The following is an 18,606-nucleotide window of genomic DNA, read 5'->3' as shown; positions in this document are numbered from 1 at the left end:
ATTGTGTGAGGCTCGTGTAGCCAAATTGGGATGTTGGTGTTGTAGATCTTTCTTGGCCGCTGCAGTTTGTTTCTGGCTTGTTTGTTTTCTTAGTCCCATTCGAAGTCTAGCTGGGCCAAGGCTATCTTCAACTTTCAATTCGGTATCTCACTGACTTTTGCAGAGTATATCTAAGCTCTCTTCTTTCTAAATTTATGAACTCGAATTGTTCTTTCCAAGTGTCTGTTCCAAGGTGTGTGGTTCTCTCATTATCGGAAGAGGTGTAGCCTTATGGCAGGCACGCTAGAATTATGCTGATGGCAATTGAAAGGGTTCAGAAAAAGACTTTTATCAACTTTTCAAAAATAAACGGGTCGACATTTTGTAATTAGTTATTAACTATATTATTAGAGTCTCCCTTTCTACATCCTTCAAGGTAAATTCGCAAAAAATGTAGGCGCGTCCCTCGTTTTCCAATAATGAAAAATCACAGTATGCCCTGAAAAAAAATGTAACAAATCTCCAAACTTACTAAAGCAAGGTAAATTCCCAGAACAAATATTAAGTCGCTTCGAAAACTCTATTTCCCTTCTATTGATTGTCTCTAGGCCACTGATATATTGGTCTGAAATGTGCGCTTGGGACGTTATTCGCGGTGACGATTTAGGACATATTACACGCGTCCCGCCGCATCCTCTTTTTCGGTTCTCGCTTTTTTCTACAACCAACTACATCTTTAATACCATATGTCCAACTTCGTGTCGTCTCCACGAAGCATCCCTTCAGATGCCGCAAGACTTCTAAATTCGTCCCATATCTCCTCCTCCTTGGGCAGATCCGCCAATTCGCCTCTGAGCAGTCAGCCTAATGTCCAATATAGTGATACACTGCAAGCCCAGACGGCCGCTAAGGAGAGGGAGATGAGAATGCCTGCTCTGATTAGAAGCGCCGTTGAAGTTCCCAAGGTTGTCGATGTCACCGGTGAAAAAGTTCGTGAATCGTTCGAGCAGTTCATCGAGGAGTTTGTCGACCAGGAAAGTGCCGATGATGAGTGGGGCGGAAAGGCATACTTGGCTCAAATTGAATCGATGAGAGTCTTTGAATACTCCACCTTGTACGTGGACTACCAGCATTTGGTGGGCAGAGAGAACGGTGTCTTGGCCACTGCTATTTTGGAACAGTACTACCGTTTCAACCCATTCTTGTTGAAGGGTTTGAGAAGACTTTTGAAGAGATACGCTCCCTCATTGCTCTACATGAGCTTGTTGGGAAATAACGACGCAAACGCCGAGGGCGCCGATACGGAGGCTGGCTCTTCAAGCACCTCGGGCGCCACGTCTAACGAGAGAGTCTTCCAGATCTCCTTCTTTAACTTGCCTGTCACCCACAGAATTCGTGACATCAGAACAGAGAAAATCGGCTCATTGATGGCTATTTCTGGTACCATTACGCGTACTTCTGAGGTTAGACCCGAATTGCACAAGGGTTCCTTCACCTGTGACATGTGTTCTGCTGTGGTGGATGGAGTGGAACAAATCTTCCGCTTCACCGAGCCCACTGCATGTCCCTCATGTCCTAACCAATCCTACTGGACGTTGAATGTCGCCAAGTCACAGTTCATCGACTGGCAAAAGTGTCGTATCCAAGAAAATTCCAATGAGATCCCTACAGGCTCTATGCCCAGAACATTAGACGTGATCTTGCGTGGTGAGGCCGTCGAGAAAGCAAAGCCCGGTGACAAGTGTAAGTTCACGGGTACAGAAATTGTCATCCCAGACGTCTCTCAATTGGGCTTGCCTGGCATTAAGGCTCAGTCCATCAGAGAAAGTACAGCCAACAACTCCGATTTCAACTCAGGTGTTTCTGGTTTGAGATCTCTTGGTGTGAGAGACCTTACCTATAAGCTTGCTTTCTACGCGTGTCACGTCAGCTCACTTGTCAACAAACCTTCCGACAATGGAAACAGTAATGAAGAGGAGCAGGGTCCTAATGACCAGGAAGTGTTCTTGAACTCGTTGTCTGACTCTGAGGTCACTCAGCTTAAGGATATGGTCAAAGATGAGCATGTCTACGACAAGCTTGTTCGTTCCGTCGCTCCTGCTGTCTTTGGTCACGAAACTATCAAAAAAGGTATTTTGTTGCAGATGCTTGGAGGTGTGCACAAGAAAACTGTTGATGGTATTAACTTGAGAGGTGATATTAATATCTGTGTCGTGGGTGACCCATCGACTTCGAAATCTCAGTTCTTGAAATACGTTTGTGGTTTCTCTCCAAGAGCAGTTTACACATCTGGTAAAGCTTCCTCGGCCGCTGGTTTGACAGCTGCCGTTGTTAAAGATGAAGAGAGTGGTGAGTACACCATTGAGGCCGGTGCCTTGATGTTGGCGGATAACGGAATTTGTGCTATTGATGAGTTCGACAAGATGGACCTTGTTGACCAAGTTGCTATTCACGAGGCTATGGAACAGCAGACTATTTCCATCGCAAAGGCTGGTATCCACGCTACTTTGAATGCTCGTACTTCCATCTTGGCTGCTGCTAACCCAATTGGTGGTCGTTACAACAGGAAGTTGGGCTTGCGTGCTAACTTGAACATGACTGCGCCAATCATGTCCAGATTCGACATGTTTTTCGTTGTCTTGGACGACTGTAACGAGAGAGTGGACACCCAATTGGCATCGCATATCGTTGATTTACACATGTTGAAGGACGATGCTATTGACCCACCGTTCTCTGCTGAGCAGTTGACAAGATACATCAAGTATGCTAAAACCTTCAAACCTCGCATGACCAAGGAAGCCAGGGACTTCTTGGTTGCCAAATATAAGGAGTTGAGAAGCGACGATGCCCAGGGTCTCGGAAGATCCTCATACAGAATTACAGTGAGACAGTTGGAATCGATGGTTAGATTGTCTGAAGCTATCGCTCGTGCCAACTGTACTGAAGAAATTACACCCACATTCGTTTCTGAAGCCTACGACTTGTTGCGTTCGTCTATCATCAGAGTCGAGATGGATGACATCCAGATTGACGACGATGATGCCGATGGAGAAACCATGGATATTGAAGATGATGACGCCAACCCTGAAGTGGAGGAAATTCGTGACGGACTTGAAACTTCGGTTACACGTAGGGCAAGAGATGCTCCTCGTTCCAGTATTTCCTACGACAGATACGTTGCCATGATGAACCTAATAGTGAAGAAGGTTTCGGATGATGATACTGCTGGAGGCAACGGTTTGACCAGAGATGAGATTGTCGACTGGTACTTGCATCAAAAGGAGGACGAGATCAACACTGAGCAAGAGTTCCATGCTGAAAGAGCTTTGGCATATAAGGTGTTGAAGAAGTTGGATAAGGACCGGATCTTGATGAGTGTCACGCAGAATCTCAACGAGGATGCTCTTCCCGAAGATGAATATGAGAGAGAGCAGCAGGGAAGCCGGACGGTTTACATTATCCACCCCAACTGTGCGATCATGGACTTTTTCGACAACCAGGCCCAGCCTGAGGAGCAGGAAACAGGAGAGGAGTAAAATGGCGTAATGACTTAATTTGTATACTATGTTCAATGTTGTATGTTCAGTTTTGTATAATGAGAGGCCGTCGTAACGTTAATGCTTTGTGTCGCCGTTCTTTTCGGCGTCGTTCTTTTCAAGGTTTTCTTCCAGCTTTCCGGATTTATCAAGCCTCCAGTCAGCAACAGAAATCAGACCAGCACAGTCTAAACAGTGTTCCACAAAATGCTTGGAAGTCTGGAACATTTTCTGGCAGCTGCGACACCAGCCTGGGTCAGAGCCAGGGTACATGTGCTCCTTGTCCTTGACATAATGGACAAGACGCAAGTGTCTCTTCAAGACATCTAATCTGTTGAAAGAGCCACCGTTTCTGTGGCAGGTTGGGTCGGTACGCCAGTAAGGGCAGTGGAACATGGGTTCCAGGTGAGATTTTTCATGTCTGCGCAAATCCGATTGTCTAGCAAAAGACCACTCGCAATCCTGGTAGGTACAGACATATGGCTTGGACGCATCTCTGGAGTCGCCATCCTTCTTGCCCTTTCTTGGGCCCTTGGTCAGTTTGGAAGGCGTCAAGGATTTGGGGTTGTACTTGGGCTTCAGCTGAGACTTGTTGCGGTAGACAGGATCTTTGAAGTACACAAAAGACTCGTCCTGCTGGGGCACCTCCGCGTGGCCATTGGAAGCTGTGGTGGCCGGCGTGCCCAGGGCTGGTGGAACAGCAGAGCTGGATCTAGAAAGCGGAGCTGTTGACTGCAAAGGTTGGGCGATCTGCGAAGGTAGCTGTTGGTACGAGGCCTGAGGCTGCTGGTACTGGTACAGGGAGAGCTGCAGCACCTGTTGCACAGGCTGTTGAGGCACCTGTTGGACTTGCTGAACCTGCTGGTACAGTTGCACGGGGATCAGAAGCAGCAGAGGGATGGTTTGCGGCAAGGCGTGCAGCAGCAGGGCCACGGGCTGTTGCAAAGGCTGCAGCGGCAAAGGCTGTTGTTGCAGCAAAGGTTGTTGTTGCAACGGTTGTTGTAAATGCTGTTGCAGCAGTAAAGGCTGCAGAAGCGGCTGCTGTAAAGAGATGGGCTGGGCCTGGGAGTATTGGTATGCGGTGAAAGGGTCCTGCTGGGACGAGTGGAAGTTGGGCATGGAGTATTTGTTGCCCATCAGGTAGACGTTGTTCAAGGACTGGCCATAATAGGGTTGGGTGTTGTAGTAGGAGGCCGAGGACATTTGCCCAGCGGGAGGATGGAGGCCTACGGCCTTTTGGGAGTACGGTAGGGGCAGGGCGTAGGTGGACTTGACGTCTTCTCTTCGGTCATTAGGCGAGGACATGTACTGGACGTTTTAACGAAGGACGCGCGGAAGAAGGTGTTGTGGATCTAGGAGATGGAGAAAAGCGATGAGCCGCTTGATGTGAGGTTCTGCGTATGTGTCGGCTTTTTGGGAGCGAATTCCTGCACCCAGCCGCGGGCGAGAAGATTTTCCACCAAAACGTCGCGGCTCGAGCCCCAGGCCTCAGGACCCCAGTGTTTTGGGAATGGGGTAAGGGCTGGGAGTTGGCTGGGGGTGATTCTCGGAGATGGGAGATGTCGTATAATTTCGTAAAATGGCCGACAGATCTGGTTTTCCCAAAACGTTGATCGTCTTCTGCAGAGCCGCTGTGCGTGCTGTTGCGGAGCACAAACGCCACGGCCCTCCGACCCAACGGTTGGACAAGGCCTGCGGCAGAAGCCAGGTTCCGCACCGGCGCTTGTGGCTGCAAATGCCTAGGGCTCGCGAGCCCTGATGAGATGGAGAGAGGAAGAATTGAGAGGGAGTTTGGTTTTTTTTTTTTTTTTTATCACTTTATTCTTCTCCTCTTCAATCTAGTAGGCCTCCCAAGGAGGGCAGTTTTCCCAGGTGATGACCGGATGTTGTGTGACTTTGAGGGTGGATAGGCCCACACCTTTTCAGGCAAGACCCGTAATTCGTGGGTCCCGTTGCTTATTTCTTTTTAAACGCCCGAGAACGCCAGGTAAACACACCAGCGCCGTGCCACGCTCGGACGCTGGCGTAATGGTTAGTTCTCGTTGCCAAGCCTAAGCATAACCCAGCTCATCACGAGGTTGCATTGACTACGGAAGGGTGATGTCAGCGGGGAGGCTCGAGCCACGGTGGTTATGGGCGTCTGGCTTTCTGGAAACGTTCGTTGTTTATTGTAGAAATCTGTGGTTGCAGAATCGAAGTCGTTGACAGCCCGTACTGGTTCGGGGTTCGGCGCGACGATAATTCCTTGGGCATTGTTAGTTCTTCGACTTGTGTCTTGTCAAAATGGCGCAAGAAGCGACTTATTTTCGGAGTCAGTGGGGGCCCGTGGCTGAAGTGAGAGAAATATAGAAGGTACAGCTTCCAGCGGGTGGTTTGTGGATACTGGTTTATCCGAGCCTCTGACGACTCCAACAGGGACGGTTTTTTTCAGAGCTTAGTTCCAAGCCCCTCGGCAGCCCCACACTAGCTTTTGCCTTTTTCACCAGCAACCATGGCGGCCTTTGTTTCAGTGCCTCGGGGATGAAGAAGCTTTAGCTTTAGAACTAGCCTTAGCTGAAGAAGTGAGCCAAGTAGGGCAAATGTCTTCTCAGTGCTTGGTCCTCTTCACTATGCCCATTCGTTTGGCTCCCATTACCTCCAGCCACGGGTTGTAGTCAACCTCAGAATTGACCGACTTTGAATCAACTTGCAAACCCTTGCTTGAAAAAGGTATGCACCCCAAAGTTAATCTGACAGCTGTTATCTACCGTTTGCTACTTAGGGCGCCTGAGCTACCCTCGTGTGAGTCTGTGCGAATGAACAAAAGCGGGTTTATGCTGATAAATCAGTGTTTTGTGATTTTTCTCCAAAATCAAGCGCAATCCTCTCAATTTCAACTAAAACGGCTTACGCATGGAAATTCGCTACTGTGAAAGGGTCCTCTACGTTAGTCATGGGGTAGTAATGCATTAGCAATCAGAGCGGCTCCTGCACCGGTAGCCCTATAAACCACCCCGGGGCCTGTCTGGGGTCGACGGTATAATACTCTTCTTCCCATGTCAGAAGTAAGTCTTTCACAAAAATGAGCTTTTTGCGTTTCATTCGTGGTTTTGCTAACACGCAGAAGAACAAAATTGAAATCCTCAAATTCGCCGATAAGGACGGTGCTTATCGCAGGTTGCCCTCCCAGTTCCGTAATGCCATCTCCAGGGAACCCAATGCTGAATTTCCTCCCGACTTGAACAGATACCACCTTTACGTCTCTTTTGCTTGTCCATGGGCCCATAGGGTGCTCATCACCAGAGCCTTGAAGGACTCGTTCAGGCATTGCCAGTTTCGGTTGTACACTGGCACATGGACGACAACGGATGGAGATTCCCCACAAAAGAGGAATTGCTGGGTCTCAAGAACGGCGACATCTCTGTGGGTACTGCTGAGCCAAATTATGGTTTCGAGAGATTGAAGGAGTTGTATTTCAAGGCTAACCCGGAATACAACGGCAGATTCACCGTTCCCGTCTTGTGGGACAAGCAGAAGGAGACAATTGTCAGCAACGAAAGTGCTGAAATCATCCGCATGCTCAATTCCGAATTTAACGACTTGTTGCCAGCAGACTATGCCCAGGTCGACTTGTACCCAGAGAACTTGCGGTCCAGGATCGACGAGATCAACGACTTGGTCTATGACAACATCAACAATGGTGTCTACAAGACCGGTTTCGCCACCTCTCAGGAAGTGTACGAGAAGGAGGTGAAGAATGTCTTTGCTCACTTGGACAAGGTGGAGCAGATTTTCAAGACCAACCAGGACAAGAACCACAATGACAAGTTTTTGACCGGAACAACCCTTACGGAAGCGGATGTTCGTTTGTTTACCACCATTGTGCGTTTCGACCCTGTGTACGTCCAGCACTTCAAGTGCAACATTGGCATGATCAGGCATCAGTACCCATACATCAACGACTGGTTACGTTTGCTATATTGGAAGATTCCAGCTTTCAAGGATCTGACCAACTTCGAACACATCAAGAAGCATTACACCAAGTCGCATAAGGCCATCAACCCACACGGAATCACTCCTGTGGGCCCTATTCCCGACGTCGAAATCGAGTAAGAACACAAATATTTAGTTCAACATGCCTTTCAATATGATATCCGACACCCGCGTAGAATTGTATTCGGACGCGCCCAAGTAGTGTCTTCAGAGTATTCAAGTAAAGCTAAAATCTCATCAGTCCATTTTCCTGCCCTATACACCTGAGCCTCAGGCACCACGCAGCAGGAACCAAATAGGCGCCCAGCCGTTCAAGATCGAGATCTGAGTGAGTAGCGAATAACAATAAAAAAAAAAAAATAAAGGCAAATTTTAAGCCAAAAATCATTGTTTCGCAGGAAAATAAAAATCAAGCTATTATTATTCTCTTTTAGCCACAATTCCCGATCCTGGCTCAATACAGGCGAGGTGCTTTGTCGTTAAGGTGTTGTGCCCGAGCGCTCGAAAACACGCGAATTTAGTTCACGACAAACATCAAACACTATGAGAGGTATGTCTTAAAGACAACACAGGGTGAAATTATAATCATAACTAACAGCAGATTACAAGATCGTCGTCTTAGGTGCTGGTGGTGTCGGTAAATCGTCCGTCACTGTCCAATTTGTACAAGGCGTGTATGTCGAGAGTTATGATCCCACGATCGAAGACTCCTACAGAAAACTGATTGAAGTGGACGGCAGAGCCTGTGATCTAGAAATCTTGGATACTGCTGGTGTGGCCCAGTTTACTGCCATGCGTGAATTGTACATCAAGTCGGGCAAGGGCTTCTTATTGGTATACTCAGTGACTGACGAAAACTCTTTGACAGAGTTGTTGGCTTTGAGAGAGCAGGTCCTCCGGATCAAGGACCTGGAGAACGTACCAATGGTGCTCATTGGTAACAAGAGCGACTTGGATGATGACAGGGTCTTGTCCATCGATGACGGTATCAAGGTCTCCCAACAGTGGGGACTGGTTCCCTTCTACGAAACGTCTGCAATGTATAAAACCAATGTTGACGAGGCATTCATAGACGTTGTGAGACAGATCATGCTCAAGGAGGCCCAGATTAGCGCAGAGAAGAAACAGCAGAAGGAGTTGCAGAAACAACAGGCGTTAGAGGGTGACAAGGGCGCCGCTGTTAACGGCGCCGGCATCGACAGTGAGTCCGTTCTCAAGAGAAATAGACAGTCAACGGCATCCAAGAAGTCAAAGAGCCACAGCAAGTGCTGCACCATCGTCTGATGGGGAAGTCAAGATTTAAAACTAGTATAAACGCTGCGTTGACCCCTATCTCAACTCAGCAATCTGGGACATAAGCCCATGAAAGCGACATAAAGTGATTCCTCGTGCTGCGCCTCGAGGCTTCGATAACGAGTAATCGTCAAAAGACATAATAAATGATAATTTCATGAACGAGAGCTGTGGGATATGATGAAGTAGACTCAGAGCGTTGGTAGATTAACGACTAGAGTATGTATAGGGAGAAATGGCTCTGTAGATTAAAGTATATGTCAATCGCTTGACTCAGCCACAGCATTTGCACCCATTCCCATTGACTCAACAGTCGTCAAAAGTGACTGCTCAACATTACAATCCCGAGATCATATGACACTAAAGCACTTAAGCTTTTGTAAGAAACAACAGCCTTAATTCTCGTATGAAAGTGTTATCATCTCACCCGAGTATCTGTATCGCAACGGCTGCCACTATGGATCGGCATCGGAATACCACAAGAAATTTAAGAATTATGAGATTAAAAACAAAAAAAAAAAAAAAAGCATTAAGCCCACAAAAAACGATAAAAAATCAACTTTTATATTGGCCCCTCTATAACTTTAGTCTCCCACCTGTGATCATACGGATGCACCGTGGCCGGTATACATCGATGCGTTACCGCATAACCTGGGGTTTTTAGTCGGACTTCTTTGATCACAAGCACATTCCTCATGTACGCTTTAGGACCGGTGGTCAACTTTGCTCCGGTCGAGTTCCAGCAGCGGCCTCCACGACGGCAGTATGTCCCCAAGCTGCAAGCAGAAGGGAACAACACGCTGGAAAACGTGCTTGATACAAATGAACGGCATAATGCTGGAGAACTTATAACATACATATTTCCCGACTTCAAGGCGGTCAGCTATTTCCAGAAAGATTTCATAGCACTTGATGAATTCCACGTTGCTGAGGAGACAGAGGCTCTGGGTTTCGAGATATACCTAGTTGACCAGTGGATACGAGGCAGAAAGATAGGTGGTGTCATTTCCGCGTATACCGGCAGTGCCGAAGCCAGGGTGAAAGTCATTAAGTTTACCATTCTACGAAAGCCCCTGAAACAGTATCCGGCTCGGTTCCAGGAGTACCTCAATGAGATGATGATGAACCATGCTACGTTCAAGAAGATGGAACCAGAGACAAACCTGTCCTCGCAGGACGAGACAATCGTCAATGAGTTTTTACTTGTTACCAGCTTAGAGGCGCTTCCTTCGAATTTGAATTTGATTCCTGTGACTGAAGGAGATACCAGACTTGTGGAGGAGCGCTTCGTCCTCAACTCCAATCTCAAAAAACTTAATTGCGGAGGTCGTTCCCTATCACTTGCAGCTCAAAATGTTTCTGCTGCATCAGAGGATAAGTTCAGGCAGATGTACAAACTCCTGGATGAGAGCGTGCCAATGAAGTTTGCTATTAGACAGTTGGTGAACCTTATACAAACTTGTTTGTTCTATTTTGATTTCCTTGATGCCAGATACTGCGATGGCCTTCTCTGTCAGAAAACGGAAGATGCGATCAATAATTGGTGGAGTTTAATTGGCTTGCCTCATTTCAATTTCAAGCCTAATCCAAAAAGCGGCATTCTTCCCTCCAAGTCCGTCGCAGCCATTCTAAGTCTCACATTGAGCGTTAGGTTGCGCTTACATTTGTATGGAGGCTGTGATGTTCCAAAAGATGTTTTTGATTTTGAAAACTTCATGCTCTCTATCGGTCAGTTTCAAAAGCAGGTCAAGATCGAGAAGAAGAGAAAGCTTGATTTGTTGACTCTTCTGCGCTTGTTTAATTTCACCAACCAGAAGTATCCCTCCGATAGTACTAAGCATACTGGAGATCTCTCCGGAGATGAACATGAGGACTTTTATGATCCGTACGTTGGAACATACGGTCCAAACAAAAGCACATCTCGATTTTCACAGAACTCTAAGGAAAACTCCTTATATAAGAGAAACCGACTTTATTACTCAAAGGAACTCAAGAAGCTTACAAACGTCGTCAAAAATACAGTGCAAGATCATATTATCGTCAGGGAGGACGACGACAACTTCTTCGATCCTTCATCAGCTGCTGGAGGAAAGATCAGAAACAAAATTGCATCAAAGCTTAGTGATCATGTGTCACCAAGTGATATCGAAACCTTAGATTTGGATCTTTTGGTTCGCAAGCATTTGTATGGCAAGACTCTCAAAGGACTTTGGTACGGGTCATCTCATCATGACGACCTCCCACAAAGAACTCTACATGTCGGCCATACAACACATCAAGATCGTCATGGCTCAACTTCAAGAAAGGGCTCGGATGACAACTCGAAATATAAGTTTATCAGTTTGAAACAAGCGATAACTTTGAACCAAAATGCTAGTGCATTCTCAAACGATCGCAACAAAAGAGGAAGTCGTATGAGATTCGGTTTCCAAGGAAGGAGGGGAAACGGTCTTGCCAAAAAAGACATGTTCGCCGACTTTGCTGCAACTGACAAGGCATCTCCGAGCAAGCAACATTTTAACGAATCATTGTTGGATGCTCAACTCAATCAGCTCGCAAATGGAGCAGACTACGAAGCTTGTAAGCAGGCAGTGGAGGAGTGTGCGCCAGAATCGTGTCAAAGAGATACCAAGGCTCTTCTCAATCGGCGTAATTCCTTCCCGATTGTTCATCCTGGGTCCGACTTGAATTTAAATACCATTGAATTTGTTCGAGAGGAGCGTGTCGAGCTAATCCACGAGATTATCGAAAGGAAGGAGACCCCTTTCAGAAGATCTCTTTCTGTGTCGTGCCTTGATGAACATCTTTTAAGGTACGAAAGACCGATTTCAGAGGAACAAGTTTGCATGAAATTCCTTCAACGATTGATGCAATTGGCCAAGTTAGAATGCTTGAAAGCTTCTCTCGATAGAACTGGGAACGACAAGGTGAGACGACTCTACAAACAGACTAATTTCGAGTTGGTGAAGCTTCAAAATGTCTACGCGCAGATGCAATCAAAGCATGAAAATATCGAAGATAACTATTCAGCGGTACTTGCCGGTCGTATGCGGGACATCACAGACAACATCGATAGAATGGCTTTCAGATCGCGAGACTTATTGAAAAAGATCAACGAGTTGGATGACAACACCAGGAAATTCGACTTCAACCTCAATAAGGGTAGTGTCCAGAAACTCGAGGACATTTCAGAGCACTTGATTCATAGCCCCAAGTTTCACAAGGTATTCAAAGACGATGAGGAACGTCGCAAGATCATTTTCAGTTTGACGGGCCGTGATTATGTCAAGAAGGAGGACAAGGAGTATGAGAATACCTATTGGGGCCTCCGCATTATCGTGACATATCTTTACGAGCTCATGGTCTTTGTACTCCAGGTCTTCAACTTTGACCGGTCGAAAATGGACTTGGACAGAATCAGGAAAATATACCGCAAGATTGATCCAAACAGGCGTTACATCGACAAGGTTTACAGGCTCGTGGGCCAGGAGCCCACCACGCCAACCACGCCCAGCGCAGAACAATAAGTTAAGCATTAGGTCTTCACCAACTTCTCGAAAGTGGTATTCAATACATTGATAGTTTCATTCAACAGCTTCTTGTAAGCCTCTGATTCTAGGGTTCCTTGTGCGGTGGAGATCCCTTGAAGCTTCCGAAGAGACTCTGTTTGAAGGTAGTCCAACACCCGAGAAGAGTTCTCCACGTTATCTTTCAAATCATTGATGGTTAAATCTTCAATAGAGCTTCTGTAGCCAGCACAGCGCTCCTCGAAAGCCGCTTCCTCGTTCTCTGTTTCGCTTTTTCTAGCCTCACATTGATCCACAACGGTACTGACAAGCAGTTGAGAATCAGCGATCATCTCCTGCAATTTCCCTCGAATGAAATCCTGTTGTTGCAAAGAAGCAACAAGCTGGATTCTGTTTTTCTCTAGCTCCTCGATAAGCGATTCCTCATCTAGCTCTTGAGCTTCCAGAGCAGGTTTCTCCTTCGAGAGTTCTTCGTAAGTCTCAGGCGAAACCAACTTTTTGGCAGATGCGGTCAAAGTCACAATTCTATCATCTAATTCTGTAATTTGGTCATTGAGCAAAGACACCAATGAAGGCAAATGCCTGGGATCTAGCTCCATATCGCTCTCATTGAAATCGGTTGCAACTATGCCCCAAGGCTGAGGTACGGGTGCGCAGTGCGAACAACACGGTCGCTAACCTTATAGCAGAGCTCGAGGCAACTAAGCTACGCCATTTAAAAGCACAAAATGGTGGCTATCACAGACGCTCATGACGACTTGATCCACGATGCCGTGCTCGACTACTACGGCAAGAGATTGGCCACTGCCTCGTCAGACAAGACGATCAAAATCTTTGACATTGAGGGCACTGACAGCCACAAGTTGGTGGAGACCTTAGTCGGCCACGATGGACCTATATGGCAGGTTGCTTGGGCCCATCCCAAGTTTGGCTCCATTTTGGCCTCGTGCTCGTACGATGGCAAAGCTATCATTTGGAAAGAACAGCCTGAAACACAGCAGTGGTCCATTATCGCTGAACACCTGATCCACCTGGCCTCCGTGAATTCTGTCTCGTGGGCTCCTCACGAATTGGGCGCTGTCTTGTTATGCACATCATCTGATGGTAAAGTTTCCGTCGTGGACTTCAACGACGATGGAACCACCTCGCATGTCATCTTCGACGCCCATGCCATTGGGGTGAACCTGGCTTCTTGGGCTCCACTTGGTGCCTCTGGAGCGAAGGACGCCAGTAACCAACAGCGAAGATTTGTGACTTGCGGCTCCGACAATTTAGCCAAGATTTGGAGATTCGACCAGGCGCTGGGCTCCTACGTCGAAGAGGCCAAATTGGCCGGTCATTCCGACTGGGTGAGAGACGTGGCATGGTCCCCCTCGATCTTGGTTCGCTCATACATCGCTACTGCCTCGCAAGACCGCACTGTGCTCATCTGGTCGCAGGATAATCAGGGTGTGTGGCAGAAGCAGCCGTTGACGCCAGAACCTTTCCCAGATGTGTGCTGGAGAGCCTCCTGGTCTTTGCTGGGAAACATCTTGGCTGTTTCGGGTGGCGACAACAAGGTCACGCTATGGAAGGAGAACTTGAAGGGCACATGGATGTCCGCTGGGGAAGTAGAGCAGTAGAGCAAAAATATCGGTATCACTTGATCTTTTGTAAAATGAAATTGCCGCATGTGGTGCTCATCATCTAATATACTTTATCTATAAAAGACGGGGACTATTGATGCAATTGGTTTTGTAACTGGAAGCTCACAACTCATTGATGGTAGCTGTGAAGATCTTCTGTACGTCCTTCGATGCTTCATTAGCACTCTCCAACACCTCGTCGTGTGAGGCCATACCATCATCCAAGGGCTTTGGGTTTTCTTCGAATGCACTAGGAGGCTTTTCACCTACACCAGCATTTGTGATAAGAGACAAGGCCAACACGTCCATGCCACTGTGACGAGCCACGATGACTTCGGGCACAGTAGACATACCAACAGCATCGCCTCCCAAAGTACGAATCATACGGACCTCCGCTCTCGACTCAAATGTGGGGCCTGCTGCAAAAAAATAGGTACCCTGGTAAATGGCACGAGTCACGCCCAACAGACTGGCTTTCTTGAAGAACAAGTGACGCAATTCGTGGCTGTAAGCGTCAGACAATGGCTGGAAACGAGGACCAAATTCGTCCAAGTTAGGACCCTTCAATGGGTGGAATCCAGCAAGGCCAGGGAAGTTGATGTGGTCCTCGATGATCATCAAGTCACCAGGCTTGAATTTGTCATTGACGCCTCCCGCAGCGTTGGTAACGACAACAGTCTTCACGTTCAAGAGCTTGGCTAATCTCACTGGGAATGTGGTTTCTTGGAAAGTGTAACCCTCGTAGAAGTGCAACCTTCCAACCATGCAGATAACTGGCACTTTGTTTTCACCAATTGTACCAAAGATGAGCTTTCCAGCATGACCAGGCACAGTTGATGTTTTGAAGCCAGGAATGTCACCGTAAGGAACCTCCAAACGTGGTTCTGGCGCTAACACATTGGCGATGCCTCCCAATCCAGATCCACAGATGATGAGTACTCTTGGGCTCACGATTGGTGTATCTTTGAATTGAGCGAGTTTTTCTTTAAGTGAGGAGGCCGCTTTGTCAAGCAAAGCCATGTAATCTTTGGGGGCAACTAAGGACATTGTAGTAGTTTATGAATTATTATTATCTGATCAATTTTAGCCAAGCCCGCAGTTGGTGGTGTGAGAATAGTATAGGGATGCAAAAAAGAAGCCCGATGCGGGGCTCGAACCCGCAACCTTTTGATTGACCTTAGAAGATTAAGAGTCAAATGCTCTACCGATTGAGCTAACCAGGCTGTTATTGTTGGACACAAATGCTGCCTCTATATATTCATTTAAATCTAGTCTCTGGAACTGGACTCGATATTTCAAAATTTTGAGTTTTGTAATAGTTTTAGCTTGCTTTCAGTATCATTATGTAAAATTTTGAGCCGATTTGGGCTAATATTCAGGTAACCAGGGTCCAAAGTATCATGCTACCTTCTTTACACCCTGATTCGGAAGAAAACTGGTAACGACCTCAGCGAAAATCTCTAGGAAAAGACTTAAAAGATATCCTATTGGAAACCGTCACAAAAGAGATGTGAGATGCCCAGTTTCAGGGCAGGAGGTATGGGATGAAGATTTCGTAAGAAGTTTTTCTACATCAAGTCTTAGTCGATTTGACTGAGTTTAAATGAGATATTTATATTATTAATGCATCACAAACCTTGAAGGCTTTGTTTCTCGTCAATCATGCCAATTTCACTATGGGGACTCGACTTGGATCCTTGTACGTATGACATCGTCGTATCATTCCTGACTGCTGTAGTCCCAGGAGATGAATTTTTGTTGAGCATGTCTCTGCTTTTGTTTGACAGATCATCATAGCTCGACAAAAGCGGAGATGACGGCATGTTCACTACAGCAGCTTTCTGGCCATCGAGCTTTGGCAGCGGCCTTCTGAGCGCATTGGAGTTATTCGAGGTGTCAGCAAGTGGTGTACGCAGCAGTACGGCGCCTGGTGTGTTTGCATCCTTTGGTGTCGGCTCACCAAAGAACTGAGACCAGTCCTGGTGATCTGGACTGGACCGCAGACTGAAGGATTTCATTATCATCTGGTCAAAATCGTGAATGTCGTCTTCAACAGTTGGCGGTTGATTTTCCTTGTCTTCGTCTTCATATAAATTTATGACACGAGTATTTGACTTCGTAGCCATAGCTGGAGGTGTGCTTTCTTTTTTGCTATTGGACTGAAGGTCTTGTGGAAGGTCGATATCCGTAAGAGGACCGCCAAAGGAATTCAACTGGTTCATGAAATCATTAAGATCCTGATAGTCGGACACGTCAGTCGGCGTACGCCCATTTGCCAGAGGCGTTGGTTGCTTGCTAAGGTTGACACCAGCATGACCCTTATTATTCTGGTTCTTGATAAATTCATTTATAGCCGATGGAGCATGCGTAGGAGTAGGAAACTTGTTGAGCTCCATCATAGCACTGGAAAAGGGAGAAGACTTGTCACGAGTAGCGTCCTCCTTGAGTTTGAGCTCCTTTTTATACTTCTGTTGTTGTAGATATTTCTTAACGACCGCTTCAGGGCGCATGAAGCCCTTGTTACGGAGGAAAAGGTAACAAGCATTACACAAGGGCCCAAACATACCATCGTAGAGCGACTTGTCGAACTTTTCAGCACGCTGGATGTTCAAATAGCTTGGATGAAACTTTGTCTCGAAGTATCTCCATGTTATGGAGTCATTCGCTGCGCAGTTTCTATTAATGCAAATGAGATCGTGATCGTGAGGTAGCTTCGTGCTCGGGATAGTGTGAGTCTTTTTGCTATCGAGATCTTCGGTGTCGGGAAGTGATTGAAATTGGGAGTGGTCGTTGTTCGGTATTATGGAGTTGGATTGATGCTTTTTCTCCTGTTGACCGGGCTTATAGGGTGGTTGTTGTGGCGTAAAGGGGGATGACGACGCGTCGTTTTGAGAATTGTAGTCCTCCTCGTCTTCATCCTCTTCATCTATGGGTCGGCTGTTCTCTTGATATTCAGTATCATCCGAGGCCTCGGACATGAGCTCCTCGTGAATTGGCGAGCTGATCATAGAATGCGAAGGGAAAACATTACTAACCATGGACCGGGTCTTCATGGCTCGCATGGGTTGTAAGCCGTTATCCACTGGAGTCTGGACCGTGGGTGTCAATGGCACGTTGGAGCGCCGTCTCTTTCTGGCAGGTTTGTCAATGATCTTGGCCAGCATGAACGGCGCCAGACTGAACCGTTCCTGGATGCTCTTGCTATCGTAACGCGACGGTACGTTCGACTTATCGGCGTTGATGATGTTGGAAATATGCTGATTAGGAGGATGGTAGAAGATTGGAAGTGACTTCGTCCTTGTAGCCTTGACGGCGGCTGAGGAGGCCATTTGCTGTTTGGCAGGCCTGCTTCTCCGCACAGGCGGCTGTGACTGCTGTGGGTATGATGGAGAAGCCTGGGAGGCCAGCTTCATCTTCTCCGGGTTGGGGCGTTGTTGTTGCTCCTCTGGGTGCTTCTCAATAACATTGAGTTTGAGGCGAATCTCCAAGGTCAACGAGGAGGAGTTTGCCTTATCGCCAAACAAAAAGGAGGCCAGCAAGTTTTGGCAGACACGGCCAGGCACGAGGTGTTGTTTACCTGACGAAAGCAAGGAGGACATGACACCATTGGCCACGAAGGGCTCGTCAGGCTGCTCGGTGATGTCTTTATAGTAAACCGCGTAGTCTTGGTCATGAAGACGAAAGTGCTCCGGAGACGATTTGAGGATTTGCTGAACACAATTCTTAAGGTCGAAGGCACCTAGGGTGACTAGGGCCTCCTCTTCGGTGGCCAGTTGCATTGGAATCTGGGCGACTTTCACCGAATACTGGTTTTTGGAACGAGACAAGAACACCGTCGGACTGTTGTCGAAGGAGTACAAGACCTTGACTTGCATCCGTCTGTAGAGCTGGTCCTCTGGAGTCATGGCCTTTTTAGTAAACGAATGTGGATGGCTGCTCCAGAAGAAAGGTGTTTCTCTAAACAAAAAAAAAAGTGACGTATAAACAAGACTTGACCACGGGACTCGCACACAGGGCGCAATGTTGTTAGGGCAGAGATCTTTCACCACAGGATGGAGAACATCGATTGCATGGTCGCACAACGCTCCCATGTAAACAACGCGACGCGAGGGAAGATGACGTATCGGAAATAGAAAAAGAAACGGGGAGACGAATACTATAAATAACTGGAAGCCTGCCACTTTAAATCTTGAAAGTGTTTTTGAAGTTTGGGGGCCAAAGGGGCCCTTCAGGTGGTGGGCCCTGGCCTTGTTTGTTTTGCAGCCATCGGTTTCGCGGTGTCTCGCGACTAGTATAGCGCGTACAGCAAACAGCCCCACGGCGCCTTAAGCGTGATTTGAGAGTTCCGCGGGATCCGAGCTGACATGCCCTTTGATGCGATTTGATAGGGCTTTCGGAAGCCTCTTTTTTGGCATGCCACTGAAATGTCTTACTGCGAGTGCCACAGTTGTTCTTTGTCGTTGGATATCATGATCTTTGATCGAAGGAGATTGTAGCTTTATTCCGCAACATCTACAATTTTTAGCTAACTCATTTCAATCGACCAATTTATGTATATGTCGTCTTCTATGTGATTCTTCACTTCATTGTGGTGGTTGCTGCCCCTGCTATGTACAATGTGGTGCGAGCATTTTGCAACCATTTCTGCAACCCACAAACGCTATGTGCGCCGGG

General features: G+C 47.2%; 8 protein-coding genes and 1 non-coding gene across 9 annotated transcripts; 4 read left to right on the top strand and 5 right to left on the bottom strand. All coding sequences in view use genetic code 12, as the record gives it.

Moving 5' to 3' along the window:
• Positions 1-725: 725 nt before the first annotated feature.
• On the top strand, positions 726-3,515 carry MCM6 (MCM DNA helicase complex subunit; the record flags this gene model as incomplete). Its single annotated transcript, XM_025481680.1, has 1 exon — positions 726-3,515. The coding sequence occupies one exon, from the start codon at positions 726-728 to the stop codon at positions 3,513-3,515; it is 2,790 nt and encodes a 929-aa protein (XP_025336298.1).
• Positions 3,516-3,593: 78 nt separating this feature from the next.
• Positions 3,594-4,820, bottom strand: CXQ87_003196 (uncharacterized protein; the record flags this gene model as incomplete). The annotated part of the gene is made up of 1 exon (XM_025481679.1): positions 3,594-4,820. The coding sequence occupies one exon, from the start codon at positions 4,818-4,820 to the stop codon at positions 3,594-3,596; it is 1,227 nt and encodes a 408-aa protein (XP_025336297.1).
• A 1,756-nt stretch (positions 4,821-6,576) lies between these two features.
• On the top strand, positions 6,577-8,771 carry ECM4 (omega-class glutathione transferase; the record flags this gene model as incomplete). Its single annotated transcript, XM_025481678.1, has 3 exons — positions 6,577-6,783; positions 6,819-7,592; positions 8,097-8,771. The coding sequence occupies 3 exons, from the start codon at positions 6,577-6,579 to the stop codon at positions 8,769-8,771; spliced, it is 1,656 nt and encodes a 551-aa protein (XP_025336296.1).
• A 704-nt stretch (positions 8,772-9,475) lies between these two features.
• Positions 9,476-12,307, top strand: CXQ87_003194 (uncharacterized protein; the record flags this gene model as incomplete). The annotated part of the gene is made up of 1 exon (XM_025481677.1): positions 9,476-12,307. The coding sequence occupies one exon, from the start codon at positions 9,476-9,478 to the stop codon at positions 12,305-12,307; it is 2,832 nt and encodes a 943-aa protein (XP_025336295.1).
• Positions 12,308-12,364: 57 nt separating this feature from the next.
• On the bottom strand, positions 12,365-12,906 carry CXQ87_003193 (uncharacterized protein; the record flags this gene model as incomplete). The annotated part of the gene is made up of 2 exons (XM_025481676.1): positions 12,365-12,395; positions 12,443-12,906. The coding sequence occupies 2 exons, from the start codon at positions 12,904-12,906 to the stop codon at positions 12,365-12,367; spliced, it is 495 nt and encodes a 164-aa protein (XP_025336294.1).
• A 129-nt stretch (positions 12,907-13,035) lies between these two features.
• Positions 13,036-13,929, top strand: SEC13 (GTPase-activating protein; the record flags this gene model as incomplete). The annotated part of the gene is made up of 1 exon (XM_025481675.1): positions 13,036-13,929. The coding sequence occupies one exon, from the start codon at positions 13,036-13,038 to the stop codon at positions 13,927-13,929; it is 894 nt and encodes a 297-aa protein (XP_025336293.1).
• A 126-nt stretch (positions 13,930-14,055) lies between these two features.
• On the bottom strand, positions 14,056-14,979 carry PNP1 (purine-nucleoside phosphorylase; the record flags this gene model as incomplete). The annotated part of the gene is made up of 1 exon (XM_025481674.1): positions 14,056-14,979. One exon carries the CDS (start codon positions 14,977-14,979, stop codon positions 14,056-14,058), a length of 924 nt encoding a protein of 307 aa, XP_025336292.1.
• An 89-nt stretch (positions 14,980-15,068) lies between these two features.
• On the bottom strand, positions 15,069-15,155 carry CXQ87_003190. Its single transcript has one exon. It is a non-coding gene; the product is annotated as a tRNA-Lys (tRNA).
• Positions 15,156-15,560: 405 nt separating this feature from the next.
• Positions 15,561-17,837, bottom strand: CXQ87_003189 (uncharacterized protein; the record flags this gene model as incomplete). The annotated part of the gene is made up of 1 exon (XM_025481673.1): positions 15,561-17,837. The coding sequence occupies one exon, from the start codon at positions 17,835-17,837 to the stop codon at positions 15,561-15,563; it is 2,277 nt and encodes a 758-aa protein (XP_025336291.1).
• Positions 17,838-18,606: the final 769 nt, after the last annotated feature.

This window comes from Candidozyma duobushaemuli (assembly GCF_002926085.2).
Source record: "Candidozyma duobushaemuli strain B09383 chromosome Unknown C_B09383, whole genome shotgun sequence".
NCBI lineage: Eukaryota > Fungi > Ascomycota > Pichiomycetes > Serinales > Metschnikowiaceae > Candidozyma > Candidozyma duobushaemuli.
This window is presented reverse-complemented; position numbering and strand designations above follow the sequence as displayed.